We start from the raw sequence: 27,812 nt of genomic DNA on the forward strand, positions 1-27,812 counted from the left end.
ACTTAGGCACATTTTCCAAGTTGGGAAATAGGATCTGGGCTGAGGGTTAGACGTGGCAGACTGAGGAAGCCGTGGGCTATCCCAGTGACATGCCCATAGAGGGTCTTAGGGTCAGGAGAAATGTCTGGTTTGGAAAGATGGATTTACAGCTTGTTAGTATATAGATGGTGGTTAAAGCTACATTAATGGAGGCAGCTTCCCAGAGAAAAGAGTATATTGAGAAGAGAAGACCAAGAACAGTGCCTTGGTTAATCATTAGAAAGAGAGGTATTGGGAGAACCAAGAGAGGAGAGTCCATCTCATATTGTGTAAGAGTATGTAGGAGTATTGTGTAATATTGTGTGTAGGAGTGAGGGTTCAAGGATGTTGGATACTCACAGAATTTTGGGGACAACTAGGAAAACACTTGGCGGCTATGCTGCTAGGAGCAATGCCTCAAGTCATATGGCAGAGCTGGTCCTGTGAATATATCGCTGCTGTTGCTATTGGATATGGCTTCAAAACATGCAGTGTTGACCTGACCATCAGTGGACCATGGGTATCATTTCCAGAACTGCTTCTGCTGCCTCTGGGACCTGGGTGATGCTGCCATGCGCTTGCAAAAGGGGTCCTGCACAGTTCCTCCATGGGATACCATCCAGTACTGGGATGGGTGTCTCTGATGGGCAGGTTCTAGGTCGTGTGCTCACACATTAGCTGCAGAGGAAGCTACAGAAGGAAGGTTTATGGTGTTTTCAGCTTCTAGGTGGGAAAGGAGGTCTACTTTGTAAGGTGGTGATTCCCTAAATATAGGAAGACAGTGTGGACCCTGTGTGGCCATGAAGAATGTCACAGCCCATTACAGGTGTCAAACGCTGAAGGTATGACAGTCAGAAGGTGATTGGTGACCTTTGAGACAGTAGTTTCTGGGAAATAGTGCGAGTGGACATTTGAGTACAGTGGGTTGAGAAATGACTAGGAGATGAGGAATCTGAGCCATTGTGTGTTGATTATGGTTTTAGGAGAGAAAGAGTGGAGAGGTATACAGAACTTGAAACAGTAGTATGATTATTGTTTAACAGAAATGAGTCTATGAAAGGGAGATTTGAAGATGAAGGGAGTAGAGAGAAGGGTAAGTAGTTGATGTGGTAAGGCTCCTGAGTAGGTGAGGAGCGAGTTTTGATTCAGTGTGGAAGGATGGTGCTAATGCATATGCTCATGTTTGGGAAGGTGGAATCTGGATGAGAATTGATACTAACGACCTCTGCTGTGTCTGTAAATGGGGAGGTGATGCTGGCTGAGAATAAGAAGGCAGGGTCAGGTGGGATCTTGAGAAGAGTAGTGAAGCTTTGGAATAGCTGTTGATGGGAAGGAGAGTGTCGTTAGAGAAAGAGGAAAAGGACAGGTCCCAGCTGAGAATGGAGATGTAGCCCAGTGTCTGTTGTTGAATCTACATGGTGCTGCATTTCACAGGGCACGTGTGACAGGAAGGCAAGGAGAGAGAGATGGTGAGGGCCGTGGGAGGGGGCACTTGAAATGATGTCACAGGGTCTAGTGAAAGGGGAAAGGAAGTAAAATCTGGAGAGTTGATGGTTGGGGGAAAAAAAGATGGAGCTAGAAATATCAAAGAGAGGCCCAAGAGCAGGCCGGATGGGAGGAATGGAAATACATGTAGTCATTGTGTCCAATGCTGGTGGGTAAGCTTTCAGAGATGAAGCAGTTCCTTGGGATAACCAAGTGCAGGATATGGAGAAAGGATGAAAGTCACTGGAATAGAGAGGCTGGAGTGTTGAATGATTTTTTTTCCCCTTGAACATTAAGATTCCCTTGCTGATAGCAGGAGATGGGCTGCAGCCAGGTAATGAAAAGGAAGAACTGAGAATTTGATAAATGGGATAGTAAATGAAAGACTAAGCCCAAGTTCTGGCATATTTGTAAGCATTCAATAGATGTTAACTATCAATAATCAGATAACAGTAATGGTATTACTGAATGGCATGAATCTTTTTTTTTTTTTTTTAATGGATGTGTGGTAGTTTCAGGGGATCTTTATTAAGTGTTTTTTTGTTTGTTTGTTTGTTTGTTCTCTGGTACATGAATCTTAAGGGGAGCTTTTTTTCTTTTTCTTTTTTTGAGTGTCAAACAACTCTTATTTGGAAGATGCAGTGTGGAGTTTGAAACTCCCTACTCCTAACTCCACGATGGGAAAAAGCAAGGTGCTTGTGAGAGCCAGTTTCAACTAAAGCAGGAAGGTGGTGGGAACAATCCATGAAGATGCGGAGGCTGGGAATTTTCTATACATGATGACAGGTTCTGGAGGACTCAGAGGAAGCATGTGAATGAGACCTTTAGCTGGAGGGAGGTGTGGGAGAAGAGTAATGATGGGTTATGTGGGGTTGAAAGCAATAAAAAATAAACAAAAGTGTAACTGCAGAATTTGCTCTGGATGTTATGTGTCACCACATAGACTTGGAAGCCTGGGGAAACTTTTCAAGAATGTGAAAGACAGAGTTGTTCTTTTCAGTAACACAATGTCATCAGTCTGTGAGGGTGTTATTTTTTGTGTGTATGACAGAAAAAAAGATCAAAGAACGGGAAACTGGTGAATTTGGCTAGTTGAGGAGGCAAGGTGGAGCTGGAATTAGCAGAATGGTTTATTTAGCCCTGGTGAATAGGCAAAGCTTGCCTGTGCACAAGTGAATCTGGTGATTGCCAAATGTCTACTTCAGCCTGAGTTGCATCAAAATCACTACAGCTGAGGTTACTGAGATTTCAGAATACTTCCTTCTGATCATACGTGTTGGCCTTCAGCGATGAGGCTCACCAGCCTAGGTTCTTTCTCAGTGTCCTCCAGCCATGTGGATTCAACCCGAAATTCTCGGATGTTCATAACCTTCAGATTCTTGATAAAGAGCTCTCTGGGGCTATTTGGAGGGTAAGGTAGGATTTCTGATGTAGGAAGCCCCTGGGGAGATGTGATTCGCTCCCAAATGGTGCTGCCGTGTTTTTAGCATACTAACTTTTTTTTTTAAGTTTGGAATATTCTCTCTAGCTAATCCACTGAGCTTCAGGCAAATAAGAAAAAAAGAACAAATTAGTAGCTTGAAATGCTTTTGAACAGCTAAAATCCCAGCTGTTAGAGCAATGGGGAACAAATGCAAAACTGTGTAACAGAGGATCCGTGTGCACACAGACAACGCAATGAGGAAAGGCTTATTTTAGTTCCAGAGGCTCCTGAAAATAAATTCTCTCACAGGCCAAACTCTTCAATTCAGTTTAGAAAATGTTTGAGATGCTCTCTGAGAAGGTTCTGGCTTTAAACCTTGTATAGGTATATTAGTTTTCTGGGGCTTCTGTGACAAATTACCAAGAACTGGGCGGCTCAATATAGCAGAAATTTATTTTCTCCCAGTTCTGAAGGCTAGAAATCTAGAATCAAGGTGTCAGCAGGGCCATGTTCTCTTTGAAGCCTCTAGAAGAGATTCTGTTCCATGCCTTTCTCTTCATTTCTGGTGTTGCCAGCAGTCATCCTTGACATTCCTTGGCTTGAAGACCTATCACTCCAGCCTCTGCATTCATGGTCACGTGTGTCTTTCTGTGTCTGTCTGATGAGGATACCAGTCACACTGGATTCAGGGTCCACTATTTTCCAATATGACCTCATCTTAGCTAACTGTACCTGCAACGGTAGCCCTATTTCCACATAAGGTTACATTCTGGGAAAGACTTGAATTTAGGGAGGGACGTTGTTGAACCCACTGTAAGAAGCTTCGAAAATGAGTAACAAGTGGCTTCTATCTTCAGGAAGATGTAGTTCCTGATGAGGCTGGGAGACTGGCTATAGGAAACTTTAATGCAAAGTGATGGATACAGAATACTGTGAACACATGGAAGGGTGAGTGGTTGGTTGTGACTTCTGGGGGGCCTGGGAACACTGTAGGGTGGGGGTAGTGGCAGACCTGAAGGATAACTAGTGTACCAGCTGGCAGAAATTGGGAAACTGGGCGTTCCGGGCTGAGGGACCTGTCTGAGCAGAAACAGAGATGCAAGCGTGTGTCCAGTGTGTGGGATGCCCGTGCTGCCTGGAGTGTGTGGCCAGAGGATAGCATGGCCTGTGGGTAGGGGTTCATATGATGCGGTGGCCCCTGAGGAGGGATGGAGAGGAGAGGAAGGAGGAAGTGCAGGTGGAGCACACAGAAAGTATGAAAAGTGGTGGGAGCCTGGTGGTTCGTCTTTGTGAATGCCTGCCACAGAATTAGATCTTCAAGAGGTAGTGGTTCAGAGGAGGGTTCAAGGAGAGGCTGAAGGACCGTTCCTAAGGGAACTCTAGAGGACACTGCTGGACTCAGAGGTGCTGGATGAGACGACTTCTGTGCTTCTTCTCAGCTCCACGTTCTGTGACTACTGTGTAGAAATCTCTCTTCACTGACCGTATTTCGCCGCTCATTAGTGATCAGGTTTTTGCTTCCTCTTTCCTTTCTTTCTCTCAAGCATCCTCCACCTGCCAGCCACTGAAGACCCAATAGTGAGCAAGAAGACAAAGCACCATTTTCGTCTCTTCCCTGTAGCATTAGCACAAGGAGTACAGAGTTGGTTCCCCATAAATGTTGCTTTGGGTTGAATGTGAGAAAAAATTACAAGGCAATTTTGCCCAGGGTAATGAGTTCTGCTTCAGAGTAGAGCTGCTTTGAAAGATGATTTCAGGAACCTCCTTAGGAGGAGGTGGTGAGTAGGTGGCTGCTTACTTGTGTTTGATTTCTGAGTCATCAAAAAGACTTCTTTGCCTCCTAAAATATCTCCTTCATCCAGGCTGTGGGTACTTTTAATTCCATGATTGGAGGCTGGTTTCCCTCTGTTAAAATGCAAATACCCTATGGGGAGAGGACATCCATTTACTTTCATCGGTCTACTGCACCTTAATATGAGGACTTTCTCAGCCCTTTCTCATGGCAGATCTTTGAGAAAAGCACGTGGAGGGAAAGGGGACCCAGGAGATGAATACTGGACATGGCAAAGGTAAACTTTGTCAAAGTTAGCAGTTTGGATGAACCGCCTGGCTCTGTAGCCCCTTTTGCCTGGTCAGATCCTTTATTATGTATTGGCAGGTGTATGTTGGACCAGAAATGATTATTTCTGTTGGGAGTTTTATGGTTACAAAACTTTTTTTTTTTTTTTTAAGGGCTTCCCAGGTGGTGCTAGTGGTAAAGAATAATCCCTAGGTCGGGAAGATTCCCTGGATAAGGGAATGGCTACCCACTCCTCCTCTCCCATGGACAGAGGAGCCTAGCCAGGCTACAGTCCACGGGGTTGCAAAGAGTTGGACATGACCGAGCAACTAAAACTTTCAGTTTCACTTTTTTTTTCACCGAAACCTCAATGAAATAATTTGTGTGGTAACCTGTTTGGTTTTTATCGCCAAGGCTATGCTCCATATGGTTTGTGTGTTCATTTGCCAGAGAAGGCTAATGATAGCTGCTGTCGCAAATACCCCCAGAGTTTCAGTGGCTTATATAAGAGGTTGCTTTTTTCACTGACATCACGATAGGATTCAAGCTGATTTGGGGGATGCCATATTCCACATAAGCTCCAAGGGACTCAGTCCCTTTCCATGCTATATGTCTACCATCTTCAGTTATTGTTCAGTTGCCAAGTTGTGTTCAACTCTTTGCGGTCCCATAAAATGCAGCAGGCTTCCCTTTCCTTCACTATCTCCTGGAGTTTGCTCAAACTCATGTCCACTGTGTCTGTGATGCCATCCAGCCATCTCATCCTCTATTACCCCCTTCTCCAGCCCTCAGTCTTTTCCAGCATTAGGGTCTTTTCCAATGAATCGACTCCTTGCATCAGGTAACTAAAGTATTGGAGCTTCAGCATCAGTCCTTCCAAAGAATATTCAGGACTGATTTCCTTTAGGATTGACTTCTTTGGTCTCTTTGCAGTCCAGGGGACTCTCAAGAGTCTTCTCCAGCACCACAATTTGAAAGCATCAAGTCTCTGGCATTCAGTCTACTTAATGGTCCAACTCTCACGTTCATACATGACCACTGGAAAAAACCATAGCTTTGACTAGATGGACATTTGTCAGCAAAGTGATGTCTCTGCTTTTTAATACGCTGTCTAGGTTGATCATAACTTTTCTTCCAAGGAGCAAGCGTCTTTTAATTTCATAGCTGTAGTCACCTTCCACGGTGATTTTAGAGCCCAAGAACATAAAATCTGTCACTGTTGCCACTTTTTACCTATCTGTTTATCATGAAGTGATAGGACCAGATACCAGATATCTTAGGTTTCTCAATGTTGAGTACCTGACCTCAAAGAAGGCATGCCCTGGGGAAGAGAGAACTTGTAGAGGAATTATTCTTAGATTTAGCTCCTTGGCTTGGAAGTGACACTTCTTATACCTCGAATTCCATTGGCTAGACCTGGTTCCAGAGACCTACCCAGATGGAAAGAGGCTGGGAAATGTGGTTAGCTGTGTGTCCAGGTTTTTTATGTGTTTTCCTTCTGTCTGTGACATAACCTGATCCTCGAGTGTTGTCAGTAAGGGTATGGAGGACCAAAGAGGAAACAGTGACCTGGAAACTGTCCAGTGCTTAGAGTAGTGACAAGTCATTCACTCTGTTTGGCGAAGGGCATCATTCTGCTGTTAGATTTTTGCTGTGTAAGGGAGACCGAAGTCTTCATTCAAAGAAATGTCTTTATGCTGTTTGTTTATTGGCTTTTTAATAGAATTTGGGAAATTTTAATGGAAATCTCCTTTCCCTGCACCTTGGAATCATTTTGGAAAGGGAGTTTTGAGCTTTGAATGGTATAGCTTCTGTAATGTATTTCAACTCCCTTGTGAGATACGAAAGAGTATGTTAGCCTGTGCAGATGGTGTAGAGCTCCTCCTGTCCACCTCCTGCATTGTCTAGACAGGGGAACTGAGAGGTAACTGCATGGTCCAAATTTACGCAGCAAGTTAGTGACCTACCTGGGTGGTAGACCCCATTTTAAAGATTTCTACACTGGTGTTCCTGCCCTACCACAGTGCTGTTCCCTAGAGAACTGCTTGGAGAATAGCCCTGTCCCGGTGGGATTTGAAGGAGGAGGCTTTAAGCAGGTGAAATCAGAAGGCTTCTTCTGGTTTTGACATTCCTTGATTGATTGAGGTTAAGTACATTTTGTCTGGCCATATCCTTGACCTGACTAAAGTGTTGTAACCTTGCAAGACTTTATAACTTTCCTGGGAAAACAGAATCTCAGTTCTTTATTCTTTTCAGTTGTTCCTTTATTTTTATCTTAAAAAATTATATGTTCTTTATATATTTTTATAATTGTAAAGGTAACAATTTTTAATTATAGAAGTAAATATATGCAAGTGTAACAAAAATATATACAAAATGTAATAAAAATTGCCTGTAATTCTATAACTTGACAGTGTAGCAATTATCCCTATTAATGTTTTCTATGTCTTTCCATGTGTGTTTCCTGACCATTTTTCAATATGAAATAAATATGCAACTCTAAAAATATTTCATATTACTTAATATGAAATATTACACAACCCTTAATATTGCTTTAAAATGAATAGTATGGAAAAATGCTCATATTTGTATTTGTATACATACATACAATATAATTAGAATGAAATTCAAATTTTATTTTATTTACTTTATTTTATTTTATATTCTTACTTTTTATTTTAGCTTTTTAAAGGATGTAGGAAAAAGCTAATGGAAATCTCCCTTCCGTATATGTTGGAATAAAATTCTTATTATATTGTATCTAAGCATACAAGTATATATGGGCATTTCTCTATATCATGACTTATTTTGAAGCAGTGTTTTAAGGGTTGCATACTACTGCATTCCATGGGGTACATGTGCTGAAGGAAGCCTCTTGGGAGATGGCGGGACGGAGTTGGTGCTCTCTCTATTCTCGGCCCTGACCCTGTGCCCCTCTTCCCCCAGGGCATCAGCAGCCTGTTCAGCTCTCTGAAAGTTGTCAGGCTGCTCCGTCTGGGACGAGTGGCCCGGAAGCTGGACCACTACATTGAGTATGGAGCCGCCGTGCTGGTCCTGCTGGTGTGTGTGTTCGGGCTGGCTGCCCACTGGATGGCCTGCATTTGGTACAGCATCGGGGACTATGAGATCTTCGACGAGGACACCAAGACCATCCGCAACAACAGCTGGCTCTACCAGCTGGCCATGGACATTGGCACCCCTTACCAGTTTAACGGGTCCGGCTCAGGGAAGTGGGAAGGGGGTCCCAGCAAGAATTCCGTCTACATCTCCTCGTTGTATTTCACCATGACCAGCCTCACCAGTGTGGGCTTTGGGAACATCGCCCCGTCCACAGACATTGAGAAGATCTTTGCCGTGGCCATCATGATGATTGGCTGTAAGTATCACAGTGACTGGGCAAGGGGTGGGGACATTAAGTTTGTCCATCCTTTCAGTTAGCCGGAAATAGGGCAGTGGATACAGCGCCAGTAGGATCGGGGTGTTACGGCTTAAAATAAGGGAGGGTTTTTGTTGTTGTTGTTTTTTTTTTTTTAAAGACTAGCTTTATAGCTTTCCTATTAATTTAAACAGTATATATTTACTGCACAGAAATTCAGAAAATAACAAAAGAGCACAAAGTAGAAACTAATGACTAACCATACATAATTCTATTTCTTAAAATTGCTGTTAACTTTTGGTATTTCCCTTAGAGATTTTTGTTTATCCATATCTGAACACATGGATGACACATTTTAATAGTTAAAATGAGATCATACTATACATTTTGGTATACTTCTTGTTCACAGAACAGTGAATTGTGGAAGTTTTTCCATGGCAATTTAAAAATAGCTCTAGATTGCACAGTTCAGTGTGGTACTAGAAAAAGAATGCATGAAAACAAAATCTGAGTATCTCATTAATAACCTCTGGTATTGATTATATCTAGAAATAGTAATAGTTTTGCTAGAGTGGATTAAGTAAAATATTCTAGTACAATAGTTTCATATATATTTTCACTTTTTAATGCGAATCCTAGGAAAATTTTAAATCTTATTTATACAGAATAGTGCTGATCTAGATCAACATTTTTGATGTCTGCTTGGTGATTGAGAGATTTTTCTAAATCCAAAAGAAAAAAACCTACAGGAAGAAAACAGCTCTTGTTCAGTTGAGAAGTAATGGGGTTTTGGATTAACTTCACTGGACTGAAAAACAGAAACAGTCCTGTTTCTTGTGGAAAGTACACTCGGCCCTCTGTATCCATGGATTTTGCATCCTTGCCTTCAACCAACCATGGATTGAAAATATTAAAAAGAGAAAATTCCAGAAAATTCATGAACCTTAAATTTGCCACATGCAGGCAATTATTTACATAGCATTTACATTGCACTTGGTACTGTAAGTATCTAGGGATCACTTAAAGTATATGGGAGGTTGGGTGTAGGTTATATGCAAATACTATGCCATTTTATATAAGGGACTTAAAAATCTGTTGGTTTTCGTGTCTTCTAATGAATTGGTCCTGGAACCAATTCCCTTTGGACAGAGGGGTAAAAATGAAAGTCACTCAGTTGTGTCCAGCTCTTCGTGACTCCATGGACTACATAGTCTATGGAATTCTCCAGGCCCAAATACTGGAGTGGGTAGCCATTCCCTTCTCCAGGGGATCTTCCCCACCCAGGAATTGAACCAGGGTCTCCTGCTTTGCAGGCGGATTCTTTACCAGCTGAGCTACTAGGGAAGCTCTTAATTTTTAAACACTTAACCATTGACCATTTTGTAGTTGTTGCCACTATTACCAAGTCTGGAAATGGCCTTGGGTTGTAAACAACAATGAACTCCCCTCACTAAAAGGGAGTCTTAGGGAAGATTAGGCCTAACTGGGCTGGGGAAAGCACATGAACTTGAGTGGATCAGACTCGTTGTGAACCTGCCAAATGCACCCTGTTGGTGCTTCCATGACATATTTGTGGTGTGAGAGAGGACAGACCTCCTGTGGAGCATGGGTTTGGGCGGTAGTCTGGTCACAGGTGATGAAGCTGGGCCCTAGTTCCAGCTGGCAGAAACCCTTCTGCTTGATGTGCTTCTTCAGGGTGGAGTTGACATCTTGTTACACCAACCAGGGGATTCTAAGACCAGGGAAACTGAGGCTTCAGTTTGTCTGGCTTTGTCCAGCCCATCCGTGATCCAGGGACCCCTTGGCAAGTGGATTTTGTTACCCCTCTTGTCCCATTTGCAGCTTGCCTCCTTTTTATTTGCCATCACCGCATCATGTCTGATGTACTCCTTTCCTAAAAGCCCCTCTGCCATACCCAGAGCCCGGCTCTGTGTGCTTGTTGAATGCGTCTAAGGCTTAACTGGTTTGTGGGAAGTGTGTGCTGGGGAATTTTTGGGTCCGCTCTTTTTTTTAAAATGGGTTTTAATAGAGATGATTGCCTGACCATGGGGAGCAACATTAAGTATCTGTGGGTGGCTAATTGCTTTAGCTTGATTAGAACTTGAGGTGCTTTCTCATGTCTTGTAGAAGGATTTAAGATCTTTGCTCTTCTAGAACTATTTCAGCCTTAACATCTCTTAGTTTTCTAGGCAGTGCTTGCAGCATTTTGTGAACCTTGGGGCACCAGTAAACAACAGATGCACCGTGCTCCGGGCACAATTTCTGTCTCTTAAAGGGAAGATGAGATGCTCTGTCAATCGAAATACTTCATTATATGCATTACAGAAAATTTGCTGAGAGTGGTCAGTTAGAAAATAGGCTCCATTTCATGAGCTCCCTGAAGGCTTTCCAATATGAGGAGACTTCCTTGCAACTTTTTACCTGGAAGAAAAGGTAAGAAAACAGCTCTGGTGGCATATAAGGATAAACTGTTTTTCCAAAGCCATTCTTCTCCAGAGACAATAATTTCCTGGGTATAGTCTCTAAGGAAAACCCAAACAATTATCATCACCTCTTTTCTCTCCCCACCTTTTCAAAGCTTGGTGGTGTTTCCATCTCTTTTTTTTAAGTGTAATACACAGGCAGTCACCTCTGCAGTGTGCCCCAAGTATGATATTTAGGTAGGCAGGTCTGCTTAATTGTTACTTTGTTTCCCAGTCACTTCCTGTTTGCCAGGTGCTGTGCTAAATATTCTATACTGCAAATCTCCTGTTTGCAACAACTCTATGCCTTAGTGATTAAGTACATCTTACAAGGAAATGGAAGCTTGGAGAAGTTAACTTCTTTGCCAAGAATGCATGGCTAGTACCTAGGAAAGACAGGATTTGTGTCTGGGACTCTGAATTAAAAGCCCAGCTCTTCCCACTGTGCCCGCCCGCGATGGCGTGGACTGAGAACACAGACCTCATCAGCCTGTCCTCTCTGGCACGCCACTCACACTTTGAAAATTCTCTCCATAAACTTGAACAAGCCAGCGGTTTCTACAGTAGGAAGCTTTTGTGCACTTGCCTGTTGTTTTAATTTAAGAACAAGTTTACGGTAGAAACTCGGGGGACCAGGTGCTTCAGACACCAACCGTTTTTTCAGCAACCTGTCACTTACAGTTACAGCTGTTCCCCTTTCCGTGTGACATGTCTGACAAATTCTTGTGCTAACAACAAAGTTATTGCCCTCTGTGTAATGTGCTGGTAATTATCCTTGTAAACTCACATTCCAGACAACCTTTGTTCAGGACAGCTGCCGAGGTCTTAGTCGATTTACGGGGCTCTCTTTTATCTTGCTTTGCCTGTGTGCACGTGTCTGCGCTTGCGTCCTTACTGCACTTACTGCATGGCTCACGGATTTGGATGATCCCAGAATTGGGATCGTGGGTAACAAGGAGCACTCACCACACCCTGCATTTATGCTCCAGGGTGAGCGCCTCTCCCTCCCCAGTCCCCCTCAGGTCAGACTAGCATTCTTCAGGGGGAGTGGAGGGAAATAAAGCCAATGAGCTTTGAAGTACTAGTAACATTGTGATTTTCTCCTTTTTGCTTTGAGTTTTATATGCACCGGTAATAGTATTTCTTGGTTATTCTGTTGCCATGTATTAACCATAATATAGATTATCCAGAAGCCTTCCGTTGCTTCTCCTCTTTGTTCTCTGTCACTGAATATCTTATTGTAACTTAGCTAATTCCCCAGAGGCTGCCAGGAAGCAGGAAAACTAAGTATTTTCAAGTTTGCTCACGTTTCTCAATTCTGATTTTAAAAAATTGCAATAGGAAAGAAGAAGATTTGGCTAAAGTGAACACTTGTGATCATCTCTGGATGTCGGTGAAGTAGTGTGTCCACCTTCCTGGTTTTATGTCTAACTTGCAGATCTTGACCTGGGGTGGGGGCAAGCCAGCCCTGCCCTGATCCCCTTGCCTTCCTGAATAGGTCTTCAGTGGTCTCCTGAAAGGCTCACCCTGCGGGGTGATGGGTGGACCCCCTCTTTTGCATGTGTGGTTCACCTGTGTGCTGATGCTGAGAGAAACACAAGGCCCCTCTGGCCCTCGGGGCGACATCTGGGAGAGGTGACCTCATTTAGCAGCCATGTACTGAGTGCTTCCCTCGATAGAGCTCCGAGGATGGGGAGGGTCTCTGCAAGTGGTGCTCCTGGGGTCTGAGGTCTGAGGGGGTGGGTGCTGGGGGTTGTGGCCCTGTAGCCCACCACCCAGTGAGTAGGGCCTGGAGACAGAGGCTTCACTGTGGGCTGAGTCCTCCTGGGGCTTCTGAGAGACCCCTCAAAGGTAGGGGGATTGTCAGGGATGAGGGGAGAGTCCCTCTGTCTTGGGGTCTCAGTCTCAGTTAGGGGCATGACTGTGTCTGGGCAAAACTCTTCCAGGGAGAATTTGACGGTGAAGCGACAGTTCTCATTTTCTGAACAGGGGCTTTGCACTTTTCTGATTCTCTCATAATGCCATTGCTGTCATCCTGTCATTGTAATTAAGCCACATTCATTTCCTTTCTCTCTGATAATGGCAGGGGGTCTAGACATCATGCTCCTACTCCCTACGGTCTCCACCCCTCCCAAGCCCAACCCTGGTGTTCTGTCTCTGCATATTTCCGCCCCCACCCCCGTCCTCCTCCACCTCAGTTCCTTAGATCCAGAGCAGAATCTGAGTGCTGACGGGACCCTCGAGAGCATCTGTTGAGTGCACAGCAGCGCTTCCTAGTTCTGCTGGGCCGGATCTCATCCTGTTCAGGGCTTTAGTCAACCTCTGCCCACTCCCTCCCCTGGGTGGGGGCTGAGAACTCCAAGAGAGTTATTGGACTCAACCATAGCCTTTCCGTACATCGCCTTCTTTCTTGGCAGGAAGGGACACCAGCAACCTGCACCCTTCACAGTTTGACCCGACTACCACCACCCAGGCCGTATGCTTTATGGCCCCTTTTCAGCTTAGATTGTTATTTGCAAGCAAATAGGGACTTTACCCTGGCTCCTTCAGGATTTTATTTAAGCATTCTTATTTCTTTTCATTCACCTTTGTGGAATATGCCTTTTTGCACTCTATACCCTTATACTGGTTTTTCAAAAAAGATTGGGCACATCTCCCTGGAGGCTGTAAGATGCTCTTAAGAGACTTCAAACACATACCAGACTCTTAATAAAATATTTATGGTCTTGTTGAATCTGAACCCTTGAGAAAGTTCTGGAGTTCTAGAAGTGTTCAGTGCTACTGGCAAAACTTCTTTATTAGTTAGGATATAGGTTTAGTTGCTGGACAGAGATGGGGCATATGTTCCCTAAATGTGTAGGGCTGGACTGACTGCTCTGCAGTCATCAAAGCCCAGGTTTCTCTGCTGTCTTAAATACATGACTTCCATACTTGGATCCCATATGGCCATTCTAGCTTTGGCCGTATGTTCTTTCTCCAGAAAATAGGAGGGTGGGGTGGGACGGGGGTGGACCTGAACTCTCTTCCTGAGCTCCCTGAACTGTTTTTCTTTTCAGGACAAGACTAGGAAGTTGTGCATGTTATCTTTGTTCATATCACTTGGTAACCTGGCCACATGCCTAGCTGCAAAGGAGGCTGGGAAATGTAGTCTTCTTCCGGGTGGTCATGCATCCAGATAGGAATGCAGTGATATAGATCAGGAACACAGTTAGTGAGGGATGGCCAGCGCTGTGTGTCTACCTCAGCCTTTCTCCTTCTCCTCTCCTCCCCTCAACTGATACCAGCAAACATTAGCCCTCTGTGACAGGTAGGTCTCGTTGGAACTTCATCCCTGAATTGCTAATTGAGAGGTTTGGGTTCAAGTCCTCAATAGTTTGTACCTCTCTGCTTTAGTCTGTACCTTTCATTTCCTGTGGATTAGAGGTAAGAAGCTCTCCTGACCATCACTTAGTTCTCACTTCAACTAAATGAGATAATGACATTGGGTAGCTCTTTGAAAAGTTGAAATCTACATTCAGACCTCCTGGTTTTCTTGTTAATAACAGCAATCCTTTCTTGCTCATTCCAGTTATTTTTCCTTTCTATTCTTGAAAGAAAATAATTCCTCCCTTCTCAGGAACATGGGACTGCTGTTTAATTTCATTTTAGGTTTATGCTCATTTTGGGAAATGGGGCAGTGGCCAGAGTGCTATGGCAGAAATAGCTGTTCATTTCACATTTATTCTTAGAGATTTTTTTTTTCTTAGCTAGCAAATCAGTTTTTTTTTTTTTCCCTCTAGACCCTGATTATTTAAAAAGCTCCATCTACCATTCTGCATTTCAGGTGGACATCTCTGTCTCTAACAGAACCTAGAGCTTTCTGTCCTCTGTATCCCTGCCTGCTCTTCTCCAGGAGACCATCCTGCTTATTACCTCCCAGTTCTCAGCTCTTCATTGTCATCATACTTTTAAAGCTGATGGACCCTGCTTTGGGTTTACTTACCTGCACTTAGAATCACACTGCTCTGTAACATTCTTATGACTTCAGAGTTATCTTTGTTGTCTTGAGTATATTTTTGTCTCTAGGCTCCCAGAGTGCGGGGCCTTTGGGTCTCTCTGCCCTTTCACCTCTCCTCTGTGTCTGGGCACATGCTGTTGGAATGTGAGAAAAAGCAGAAGCTTTGGAACCAACCAGTTCTTTAGACCTATGCTATTTAAAAATTTTTTTAAAATTTAAGTATAGTTGATTTACAATGTGCCAATCTCTGCCATATAGCAAAGCGACACAGTTATACACATATACACATGAGCGTCCTAAGTCACTTCAGTTGTGTTTGACTCTGCGACCCTACAGATTATAGCCCGCCAGGCTCCTCTGTCCATGGGATTCTCCAGGCAAGAATACAGAGTGGGTTGCCATCCTCTCCTCCAGGGGATTTTCCCGACTGAGGGACTGAACCTGCATCTCTTTCATCTCCTGCATTGGCAAGTGAGTTTTTTTTACCATTAGCGCCACCTGGAAAGCCTAATCTCTACTGTACGGCAAAGTGATTCAGATAAACACATACTTTAAAAAAATTATTTTCCATTATGGTTTATCACAGGATATTTACTATGGTTCCCATTAGTTCTTGTTTATCCATCCTGCGTTATACTAGTTTGCATCCATCCCTCTCCCCCGCTGCCTGCCCCTTGGCAACCACAGGCCTATTCTCTTTGTGAGTCTGTTTCTGTTTCCTAGGTAGGTTCATTTGTGCTGTATTTTAAATTCCACATATAAGTGATATCATATGATACTTCTCTTTTTGACTTACTTCACTTAGTATGATAATATCTAGTTGCATAGAACTCTACTCTTGATTAATGCTTTGACCATAGCCGTTTCCTCCATTGAAAATGGACATACCACCCTCTCCTTGATCATATTTTCAGGATGAAAAAACATAAAATGATGCCATGTCCCTAGCACGCTGCATCACACCTGGGTGTTCTCACAATGGCAGTTTCTCCCTGGCCCTCTTTTCCCTCTCTTGCAGCACATTTCTAGCACTCATCCAACATGACTCTTCTCCATCCTTTGTTAGCTCTTTGGGTGTGCTCTGCTTTATACAAATTTGAGCTTGCATAAAATATCAGGTGCATTGCTGTATTTAAAGTACAGGCCATTAAAATATGTGTATCTGGATGTGAGTTTCCTAGATATAAAGCTTCTCTTAAAAAAAAAAAAAATGGCCTGACTGCAGAGCAAGTTAGGGGAAGCTCTTAAAGCAGGAGAGAGTCATTTGCGTGATCAGGAAGCATCACCTTCCAGAGCTGACGGGCAGGATTTTCGCTGGGCAGGAGGTGGTACCACATGGAGTGTTAGTGCTCTCCCCGGAGGAGAGAAGGGACTGGAAACTCTCATGCACGGAACACCAAGACCTGCCAGTGTCATGCCGGGAACTTCACTCAACAGCCTCATACGTCGGCTCTCTCATTCCTGTTTCGTAGATAAGAAAACCAAGGTTCAGAAACACAAAGTGTTAAGTTATCTGAGGTTGCAGTTTAAGAGGTCGCTTAACTGGGCTTTGAACCGAGTTTTATCCAACATCAAAGTTTCATTTTGTTGCTTCTGTTGCTGATTTATTTTGGGATGTCAGTGGGGGAAAATGTTCTCTTCAGGGTGTGTGTTATTGAGGGCAGGGAAAAAAGTTGTCAAGAGAAAGGGGCTGTGGAAGAATTGCAGAAAGGGGTGCTTTTTCTGGTGCCTGCATGCTAAGTCACTTCAGCCATGTCTGACTCTCTGTGACCCCATGGACTGTGGCCCGCCAGGCTTCTCTGTCCATGGGATTCTCCAGGCAAGAATACTGGAGGGGGTTGCCATGCTCTCCTCCAGGGCTTCTTCCTGACTCAGGGATTGAACCCACATCTCTTATATCTCCTGCATTGGCAGGTGGGTTCTTTACCCCTAGCTCCACCTGGGAAGCCCGCTTTTCTGGAAGCCTTGTCTGTAATTTCGAGTGATAATTATGGTGACAAAATATCTGATGTGTGTTGTGGGAAGACATGACCCGTGTTCATCACTGGGTCACTGCACTGGGAGAAGCATTTACAACAGAGGTCTTAGATCTTAGGAAACTCTGCCAGTGGGAAACCAACTGGATGAGGGGTATTGTCTCTGACCTTGTGGCTGCCCATAGCATTTGCAAAATCCTTTTCTTTCTCTTTTCAAATATTTCCATCCAAGTGGGAGCTATCCTGTGGAGATGTTGCTGTAGTCAAGGCTTTTGTTTCTATTTTGTTTCTGTGACTATTGTCTTCTTTGAGATTCTCAGTACCCCATGGGACAGGTAGTATTCTTTTCATGGTTTGTGGTTTTTTTTTTTTTGGATAAGGAAATTGTGGAGTAACCTGTTGAAGGTCACGCAGCTGATTAGAAGCAAGGTTGGGCTCAGGCCTGCATCATCACCCCCAGCTCAGTGCTTTCCCACACTTCTAGATCACCATGGTAGCGGCTAGTGCTGGTAGCCCCGGATCACAGGTTATGCCAGTAGACTGTGGCAGCTGGTTCCTTCGTGGGATGTCCTCAGAGTCTGATGCGAAGAGGTGAGGGTGGGTGAAGGGTGCTTTACCTCTATTCTATTTTCAGCCGAGGAACCCGACTAATCAAGTCTCACACCTCTTCAGCTGCTTTTTATCCAGCCTTTGTTGTGGCTCTCAAATGCGAGGCTGACAACTACAGACAGCTCCAGTGAAATCACGCAGAGGAGGAGACATGTTCCTTCTTTAAAATTAGTCAGGAGGAAAGCTCACCAGGGAGATGTTTTCTAAAAAATACATGAGCAAGTATGGTCCCTGAGAAGACAAACATTAGATTTCCCTGCCAATTCCCCAGAACCTCGGTCAGTCAAGTCTGAGTACCTTTGTTTAAGAGACGTTTTTGGGTGTCTGCTGTGGACGGTGTTGGGCTTCCCTGATAGCTCGGTTGGTAAAGAATCCTCCTGCAATGCAGGAGACCCCAGTTCAATTCCTGGGTCAGGAAGATCCCCTGGAGAAGGGAGAGGCTACCCACTCCAGTATTCTTGGGTTTCTCTTGTGGCTTAGCTGGTAGAGAATCCGCCTGCAATGCAGGAGACCTGGGTTCAGTCCCTGGATGGGGAAGATCCCCTGGAAAGGGGAAAGGGTGCCCACTCCAATATTCTGGCCTGGAGAATTCCATGGACTGTATATAGTCTATGGGGTTACAAAGAGTTGGACATGACTGAGCAACTTTCACTTTCACTGTATACCAGATATCATCGGTGCTGAGGATGGAGCATTGGATGAGAGATGTAGCTCTGCCCTCTCATGGCTGATGGTCTGCTGGGGGGACCAGATCAGTAAATAAGAAATGGCTGTGAAGTGAGATGAGTCTGTACTAAGGTTGTTATGTTCAGCCAGTCAGGGATCAAGTCGGGGGTCAGGGGGTACATATTCCATTTATTTGGGAAGAGCTCTGGGTCGGGCTCCTCCCCAGATTTTCTCATTGCATCTTTTCTGCAGATGTCTCCCCAGTCAGACATCCAGTTGCCTTAGGCTCAGGGCTGTGTGAACCATTATCTGGAGGGCTCAGTCAATAGCGAATGAATGCAGGAAGGGAGTTAAAATAAGGCATCGTCCCTTCCTCAGTCTGCTTATAATCTAGCTTGGGAAGCATTAATGTGAACAGGAGAAGCCACGTGAAGCTGGAAAGCCGTGAATGTTCATGGAATAAGTAGTAGAGCCCATCTGCGCTTTCAGACTCCCAGGAGACGGTGATCATTTCTGTAAAGTGGAGGTAAGAGTGGCATTAAGGAGATTTTGCTTGGCCAGTGGATGGTAGAATCTGTGTGGCATTCAGATGGAGAGGTAGGAATTGTACTAATAATGATGTTAGCATACACTGTGTAGGGCACTTTATACAGATCCTTCCTTAAGTCTCCTGACAATGCTATGTCACGGGTATTATTACCTAGTCTTCCAGGTGAGGAAACTGAGGCGTGGAGAGTTCAATTAGATTTCCCTGGGTCAACCTTAATATGACAGGTAGAGCCAGAATTGAAAGCTAGATCTCTGACTCCAGGTTCATTGTCTGTTCGCCAGTTTGCACTGCCACCCCAGGATCCTGGCCGTGGAGCAGAAGGCTGCAGGGAAAACAGCACCGTCCCTTCCTGCCAAGTAGGAGAGTGAAAAGAGAGGAAGAAAGGCAGGAAGGAAAGGTGTGCTGGTCTGAGAGGGGCTGAGTGGCCACACTGAGCCTCCTGTCTTGTCAGCATCTTAGGTTCCTTCCTGCAAGAGGCTAGTGACTGCTTAGTGAGCACCTCTAACAACCCATCGCATGCCAAGAGATAGAGATTGCAGCAAGCAGCTGTCCAGCTGAGCTGCTGAGTTGTTGGAACATCCAGATCTGTCTTTTAGTATGTCATTTAGAAAGAGGCCACCTGCGTGCAGATTTTCTTTTTTACTTGGAGGATACCACCACTGAGTTCTGGATTCTGTCGCTCAGTTTGTTAGACTAAAGGTGCTGCAGCCACAGTATTAATCAGCTTGTCTCCATCAAAGACTGTCCCCTAGTCCTGGATAGCCTGCTTCTGAAATGATGCTGCCAGGGAGGAGACTAGATAAGGAGGATGGCTTCTGAAAGCTAATCTTCACTGCCGTCAGAATCTGGCAAGCTGCACATGCAAATGACATTAGGTCAAGAACGTAATTTTAATTTCTAAAATCGTAAGAGAGGCCATCCACTGGACCAAAAGAGATAAGCATGGGTACGAATCCTGATTCTGTGAACCTCCAGTGAACAGGTTACTTGATTGCTGAGCCTGTTTTCTCATTTGCAAAATAGAGATGATGCACCTTCAGTGGTACAAGTGAAAGTAAAGGGTCTTCGCTGTCAGCATGTTTCTGCCTGGGGCCCAGTCTGGAGCCCCAGATGGTGAGTTGGTTGATGGTGATGCCATTCTCCCAGCACCCTTGGTCTGCATGTTTTGCTTAGCTGTTGAGTCAGAGATGTTGGTGGGTGTTGGGGGAGGGGGGGGGCGGTTAGAGGAGGAGGGGGAAGTTTTGTGTTCAAAGGTGGTCTTGGAATAGGGTAGCACAATGCTTTGTACATGGAAGAGCTTGACAGGGGTTTGTTGGTGGAACTAGACATCAAGACAAAAATCTTCTGGTGAAGATGCTGCAAAACAAGGAGCTGTCAGGGCTGACTCCATAAATCCTCACCTGACAGTGACTTTGCAAACTTAAAAAACATTTCCATTTTCACTTTTCCCCATTGTGGTCCTCTGCGTGTGTGAGAGAGAATAATTTTAGTTCTTGTCAGCTAGAGGTCTGGCTCTGAATCATAGCTACGTGGTGATAAAAACCCACTGTCGCCTCAAGAAGGGTTGGCAAGGAGAGAGGTCTTGGTAGGAACAGCAAAATGAAAGAGCAGGAGACTGAGAAAAATCAAATCTGTGAAAAGCTGCTGGTGAGTTCTGCAGAAGCACTGTGCCCTCCTTGTAGCACCAACCCTCCGCAGCAGGGGACTCCCAAGGAGATGGGAGGAGGGGCTGGGCTGAGCTGAGCTGGAATGGGGTTGGTAAGCTAGAGCAGGGGAGGGGACCCGCTTCCTGATCATAACTGCAGAGCTGAGGACCAGGCCTTCTTCTCAGAGCTCCTAGGGTTGGGGATGAGGGAAGCAGAGTGCACATGCTGGAGAAAGGAACAACAGAAACTTTAAAGGGTTGCCTGCAAAGCGAGGCACAAACTCACAGCTTAACAGAGAACAGCGGGCTGACCACAGCTCTGCAGAGACAGCGGGAAGCGAGAGGGGCTCCCAGGCTGCCGGACTACATGTCAGGTCCAGCCTCCCCATGAAGCAAGCAGGAAGGCAAAGAAGAGGCACAAGCCGCAGGTTGTCCTCTGCTTGTCTTTTTTCTTTTTGATTCCATCCCTTCTGGGAGACTCAGGTGTTTAATTACACTGAGCAGCGCTCACAGGCAGACACTGGAGACCTTGGTTGGAATCCAGTGCCTTCACAGAGTTCTGAGCAAAGGCCTTTCTGAGCACATAGTGGAATGTGTGATCCGGGCCTTCGATCTTTGCTTCCCTCCCTCCCTGCCACAAATAGTCATGAACCCCCTATTGCATGCCAAGCCTTTAGAAATGGTGAGGACACATGGATAACCAGTCATCCTTTTCCTGTGATGATTAACCAGATCTCCAGTTCTCTTGTGGGTACTTACAGAATTCTGGAATTGATCAGGACTCAGATGTCATCAAGGTCACCTGCAAGGTAGATCAGTGAATCTCTTGCCTAAATTTTCAATGTTCCCAGGATGGGGCCATTCCGCTTCCAAATAAGCTCAAGGGTGAGAATTTCCTTCCACGTAAAGCTAAAATTCCCTCCCTGTGGATTTCACCCTCTTGTTCTCAACTGGACTCCTGGGACTTTGCCAGAGAAATGTAACTTTTCTTTTATATAACAGTGCTTCACATATTTGAGAAATACTAAGTCTGCCTTGAGGTGTCACCTCTTTTAGGTGGATAAAACCAACTTCTTGTATATAGTTCTGAGAACTTTCTCTATATGGATAATAATGATTTTGTGTGTGTGTCTCTCTTATGAGGGGCCCAGGACTAAACTCAGTTGTCTGCCTGTAGTTTAACTAGAACAGAACTGACTGGGACCATTGCTTTCCTGGTGTGAAACTACATTTATAGATTGAAAGAGCATCAGAACTAGAAGGGATCTTAGAGACTGTCCTCCTACAACATCATTGAGCAGCTTAAAAGGCACAGAGGAGGGGTGCTCAACTAATTAGTGGCAATGCAAGAAAAAGACTGACAGCTCCCCAACCCCCAATTCTCCAAGGCCTGAGCACTTTCCATCGCTCCCCACCACATCTATACATCTGTTTAGCCTGCTCTTAGTTCAAGTTTGTGTTAACTTGATGACTGCTTGTGTCAACTTGTTAACGATGACTGCCACGTCGTGCTGTTAATTAAGGTTCACTGGCACCAGCCAGAAGTCCTCAGTTATTCAGAGGTCCTCCTGCGAACAATGTTCCTATCATCTTTTACTCTTCCAGTTGGCTCTTTGGATCCAGATCCATGATCTGACACATATCCAGATGTGTCTCCCCGTTTTCCTCGGCTGTACCCATCTGGGGATATAGTCACGGGACAAAGTCATAGCAGTAGGAACAAAACAACGGGTCCTTTTTCTCTCACTTTTCAGCAGATCATTAGAACCTAGCTTGTGGTGTAAGAGGTGAATGATGTCGCGTGATCACTCAGCAGTGACTGCAGATGCCCTCTGCTTCCACCTGGTAGGCAGTATCCATCTCCCTTCCTTGGTGCCTGCTGTCACTGACCATGCGGCTTCCCGGTTGGGACCCCACCCTGCTGAGCTGTGGATCATCTTCTCTGCCGAAGTGCCGATGCTACTCCTTCCATGACACCAACGGTGACAGGCTGGAGCTCTGGACTTTGCTCCAGTGTGAGCAAAATGCCCTCCTCCCCCCGGGCTACTCCCTGGCACCAGGGCAGGACAGGATCATGTCATGTTGCCAGTAACAGAGCATTTTTATTTGGCTTACTTTTTAAATTCTTTTTTTTTTAATTCCAGTTTCTTTTCTTAAACCTTGGTGCTCTTAGTTTGGGCTAGAAATTACCCCGTACGCTGTACTGTTCTCTCCTGCTTTCTCTCAGAATCTCACCCTATCCTAAAGTTCCTAGACAAAGCTTGTGCTTGGCAAGCATCTGTATATGGAGAAACTATATTTCTACCATTCTTTGCTTTTACAATTGGCTTTTGGGACCCTACTCCATGACGAGCAGTAGGGCAAACCCTTCGACACTGGGGTGCAGCTTCTTGATACTTAAGGAGGGCCGTTGTTCCCTGACTGCTTGGAGACCGTGGCCCTGGAAAGCTCTGTGCATCCCTGCCCCACTCTCCCCTGGGCAGTCCCCATGGCCTTTCACATAAATGTCCACGTTTAGGCTTTCATCTGCATGGATACAGTTTTGACCAAATTACACTCTTAGATTTATTTTTGGTCATTTGATTGTCAGATATGTGATTTGCAAATATTTCCTTCTGCTCTGTGGATTGCCTTTGTGCTTTCTTGATGGTGTCCTTTGCACAAAGTTTTTCATTTTGATGAAATCCAGTGTTTCTGATTATTTTTTTCTTTTACTGCTTGCACTTTTGCCATATTCAAGGATGGTGATCTTTAATCTACCCATTGGTCGGTTATGGTTATTACAGTTATTACCTCCTTTGCCTCAAGTCATGCATGCATTTGATCAACATGTCACCAATTTGAGGGTGTTCTGATACATTGAATCATTCCTTCATGTTCTATCATGTAATAGCAGTACACACTCTGGAAATAACTCCCTCCTTCCACCACTTCAGAAACTTACAGGGAAGCTTCCTGAATCTGCTGGAATCAGAGCGAATGTGCCAAAAGTGCTGAGTTAATAGCAAGACATATAGCTCATAAAATCGCAACTTTATTATGGATAGGGTACTTGGAAACACTGTTGTGTGAATTTCACCCACTGAATGTCTCTTGTTCCCATGAGCAGAAGGAGTCGTGGGAAATGGTTATGAAAACCTCTCAGCTTTTCTAGGGTACTGCTGTGAGCTGGAGCCGAGATGGTCCCTGGGTGGAGTGATGGTCAGCACTGCTCTCCAGGGGAGGCTCCCGAGTGTTACCCGAGCCTGGGATGGGCGGCACGTGGTGTTGAGCAGGCCTGATCTGGCAGCGTCTTGTCATCCGCTCCCCTGACACCACATCTACGACAATGCTCTGGCAGCCTAGAGCTGCTGCTCATCCCGTGTTCAGTCACAGACATGATGCTCATAGTCAGCTCAGCCCTGGAGACTTGGCTGTTTCTAATCTCCAGGCTTAGAAGCTGAGCATGAAGCTTGGGGCAGGGAAGAGACTCCCATGAGGTCACAGGCTGACCTTTCCACAGCTGGCCTGGCTGAGAATAGCACCCAAGAGGGACTTCAGTCTCCGGGAGATCAGACCTGACTGTGTGTCTCTCACCCACATCGCCCCTTCGGCTGGCTGCTTCCTCAAGACCCTGAAACCAGCTGAGACAGAGAAACAGAGGAGTGTGCAGGTCAGGCCTGATTGGAGGGAAGTACATACTTACTCTGGATTTAATGGGTTAGATTCAGGGAGAATGAAAACGAATTCTAGTTCCCCACACGTTTTTTTTCCTACTTTTTTATTGGAATATAATTGCCTTACAATGCTAGTTTCTGTACAAGGACGTGAATCAGCTATATGCGTACATATGTCCCCTCCGTTTGGGGCCCCTTCCCCACCCCCACCCTGCTCCTCAGGTCATCACAGGGCCCCGAGCTGGGCTCCCTGTGTTATAGAGCAGTTTCCCCCGGCGATCTGTGCTCCCCACGGCAGCACACACACGTCAGGCCCGCTCTCCCACCCTGTATGCTGCTTCGTGGCTAACCATGTGTTGTACGCATTATGCCACTAATGCTTGTGGTAACGGAGCTTCAGTGAGGCTCAGAACGGCTGACTGACTTCTCACATGACATAGCTACTGAGCTTACATCCGAGTCTTACGAGGTGCCCCCTCAGCACCCCCACAGCTGCCCCTGTGGGAACCCCTCTGAGAACAAGGAGCAGCAGGCCAGTTCCACCTTTTTCATCTCAGCTCTTTCTTCACGGAGATGAAAGACGTGAGTCTCACAAAGAACTCTCTTGCTCAAAACTCTTATTGTTAGCAGTTGTCTGAGTTCACTGACCTGAGAGATTCATGTCAGGAACTGAAGGCCGATTAACCCTAGAGGAGGACCAGGTCTCTGCTTTGGGGCGATGTCTACATTGGCCATTTGCACCGTGGCCAACCTAAGGGAGGCCACTTGACCGTAGTGCCCTGGTGCTCTGTGTCTGGAAGCTCAGCAGTACCAGTATGTCTTGTTTTTCTATGTTTGGATCAGTCAGAATAATGACATCTTTGACGATGCTATTAAGAGCTAAGCTTTGTTGAACACTTACTAAACACCAGGGACTCCTAATGGCTCATTTAAACCTTTCAACACTCTGAGATGGGACTATAATCATCATTCCCATTTTACAGAAATGAAGATGGAGACATAAAAAAGTGGTAAGTTGTTTCCTTCAAATCAACTAGCAGGTGACGGAGCTCGAATTCATAGACTCCAACTGCGGGTACACAGACCTACCCTATGCCAGAACCTGGGGTATAGGCAGCTTTCAGGGTTTGGCTCTTTCTTCCCTATGAACTGACTCTGTGCTCCTGTTTCTGCCTCCTCAAAGGGCTGAAGATGTGGGGAGTTTTGAGGGAACACAGAGTGATGGAGACCCTCTGGTGAAAACAGGCAAGAGAGATGTGCTTTTCACATTCCCTTAGCTGTTCACTCTCCCTGTGACTTTGGGAACTTCCAAGCACCCATTAACTTCTGAGTTTCAGTTTCCTCTTCTGCAAAATGGAGATGATGCTGTCTCCTTGGCAGGGTGGTTGTAAGACTTAGACGTTATGTCTGTGAAATCCTGAGAGGGGGCCAGAGACAGAGTAATGAACGAAATAAATAGGGCTGGAGTTACTGATCGCTGAGCAAAAAGTTGTCTGTCCTCACGCTCTCTTTCAAAAAGAAATACAGCACCCATGAAGTATGAGCGGGTGGCCTGGCCCCAGGCAGCCCGACTCCACAGCCTTCTCCTCTTGGCATGAAATGGCAGGCATCATTCACTTATTCATACCACTGGCCTTTGAGATATATAACAGTGTCCCGAAAGAGAGTTTCTCCATACCTTCCTCTGAGTCTATCATCCCTCCCTCCCTGGCTACACGTCCAGTAGAGATGGAGGCCGTGAATGGTGGGGATGGAGAGACAGGAGGCCCGGGGAGAGGGTCGTGGGGCCAGCAGGGTCAGAGCCTGAGAAAGATGCTCTCCTCCTGCCCCGCCTGGAGGCTTCTGTGAGGTCACCACCTTGCAGGGCTTACTCAGCTGCACCTCTCCCCTTCTAACTCAGGCTTCTTGCAGAGCAGTTATCTCATTATTTAAATAACCTCCAGTCGAATGTTCTCACATTCATAACTTAATGACCTTAATTATGCATATTAGTGAGAAAAGTACTTGGCATTTCTTTGCCGTTGCCTGCTAACATTCCCAGGTTCCTTAGAGGCTGTGAGTTGGGTTTATGGGTGCGTGTTTCCAGGTATGGAAAGAGATCAGAGAACAGGAGATGTGCTGGGGTGCTACAGGCTTCTCTAAGCTGACCGCAACTCGCTGTCCTCAGGCTGGGCGTCTTGGCTCAGCTGTCTCCCTCTTAGGGGTGGAGATAAGGAGACAGCAGTGTTTGTGGTGGGGCCACTTCTCTGTCTGCCCCCAAGGAATTCTGCTTGTCTATGCCTCTCTGATTCATTCACCACCTGGAGACAGGAAAAATCACCCCATCTCTCCTTTCCTGAGAGAGGCAAATGCTTGGGGGTGAATTTGAGATCTGCTCTGTCACTTTGATCCACAACTTCCCAGCAAGGTCTTCAGTGGGAAAAACCTCAAGGGTTGACTTGTGTATGTTCCTCTAAACAGGAGGTGAACAGGGGCTTAATCTCTTGGTTATGGCATTACGTTGTTTCTAAACTTGTGTTGAAAGCCTACTGTATGCAAAGACACATCATAGGTATTTCCAGGTACCAAACAGACCTTTTTTCACTCTCAGCCTGCATATCAATGACAGTTTGTTTTGCTATTTGCTGATGTAATGAAATACTTAGTGCATCCACCGTCTGTGCTTAGGGTGGACAGTGGGAATATTGCTGAGCTATTCGAGTAAAGACAAATCCTTTTGCCTAAGTTGTGCTTCTGGAGGTTTTGACGTGGTCCTGTGGTGCCATCAGCCCTTGCTACATCCTTCCAGGGAGACTGCCCATTTACTGCCTGTGACTGATGAGAATGTTTCATTCATTTGATGGCTTAATCAAAAGATAGCTAGAAGTTAAGAATAAATAAATAAAATTGCAAAGCGGTGACAGTAGACAATTTGAATGCAGGTGAGAAGTCCTATGATTGGCATTTTAAGGGAAGGTATGGGTAGAGATTACCTAAGCCAGTCTTAGGGCTCAAGGGGCAATGGATTTACTGTCACCTACAGGCCAACTTGACTTAACTAGGTGAAAGAAAAAAAGCGATGGGAGGCGATGGAGGCAGTCCAAAGAGGAGAGAGCATTTGCAGAGAATGAAGTGAGCTCACATAGCTGAAATGTGGTGGGAAGGAACTCAACTAGCAAAGCCCAAGGCTCCAGCAGAAAGTGTAGGGGTCAATAGAAAGGGCTTTAAGTGCTAAAGAGTTTGCCCTTTGGGCTGAGGGCAGGAGGGACTCTCCAAAGATACTCAGCCGGGAATCTTGCCATCAGAGAATCGAATGGAGGGCAACAGTACTAGAGACAGGAGCAACAGGCTGTTTTTGTACTATTTCAGTGGAGAAATGTGGATGGTCTGAGCTAAGGCAGCTGTAGTGAGGATGAGGGGAGGCAGAGAGTTTCCAAAAGTATTAAGGAAGTATCTGGACATTTCTCGGCCGTGTCCCTGTCTGGGGCTGAGGACAGAGTGTGCTGCTGCCCTGCTCCTTTCCGCGGGCTTCCTTCCCAGCCAGGCAGGTAGAAGCACGTTTTCACAGTGCCCGGAAGTCTCTTCCTGGTGGCTCAGCTAGTAAAGAATCTGCCTGCAATGCGGGAGACCTCGGTTCGATCCCTGGGTTGGGAAGATCCCCTGGAGAAAGGAACAGCTACCCACTCTAGTATTCTGGCCTGGAGAATTCCAAGGATTGTAAGGTCCAAAGGGTTGCAAAGAGTTGGACGCTACTGAGTGACTTTCACTTCGCTTCACTGGAAGTCTCTTCCAGCCATACGGAGGGGCTGTGGGTGGCCGGGCAGTGACAGTGGGGAACAGCCGGCGGCTGGCCGGCAGCAAGGGTGGATGAGCGCACTCCTGAAGCCAAGACTTCCCTCTCAGCCGCCCCG

General features: G+C 45.6%; 1 protein-coding gene across 2 annotated transcripts in view; it reads left to right on the plus strand.

The window, feature by feature from the left end:
- The window catches only part of KCNH1 (potassium voltage-gated channel subfamily H member 1), a 404,874-nt gene that overhangs the window by 163,246 nt on the left and 213,816 nt on the right, over nucleotides 1-27,812 (plus strand). For both annotated transcript variants that reach the window (XM_061161024.1, XM_061161025.1), the window contains exon 7: nucleotides 7,932-8,361. In XM_061161024.1, coding sequence (XP_061017007.1) covers nucleotides 7,932-8,361 — 430 coding nt within the window. The remainder of the gene's footprint in view (nucleotides 1-7,931; nucleotides 8,362-27,812) is intronic.

Source organism: Dama dama, chromosome 14 (assembly GCF_033118175.1).
Source record: "Dama dama isolate Ldn47 chromosome 14, ASM3311817v1, whole genome shotgun sequence".
Lineage (NCBI taxonomy): Eukaryota > Metazoa > Chordata > Mammalia > Artiodactyla > Cervidae > Dama > Dama dama.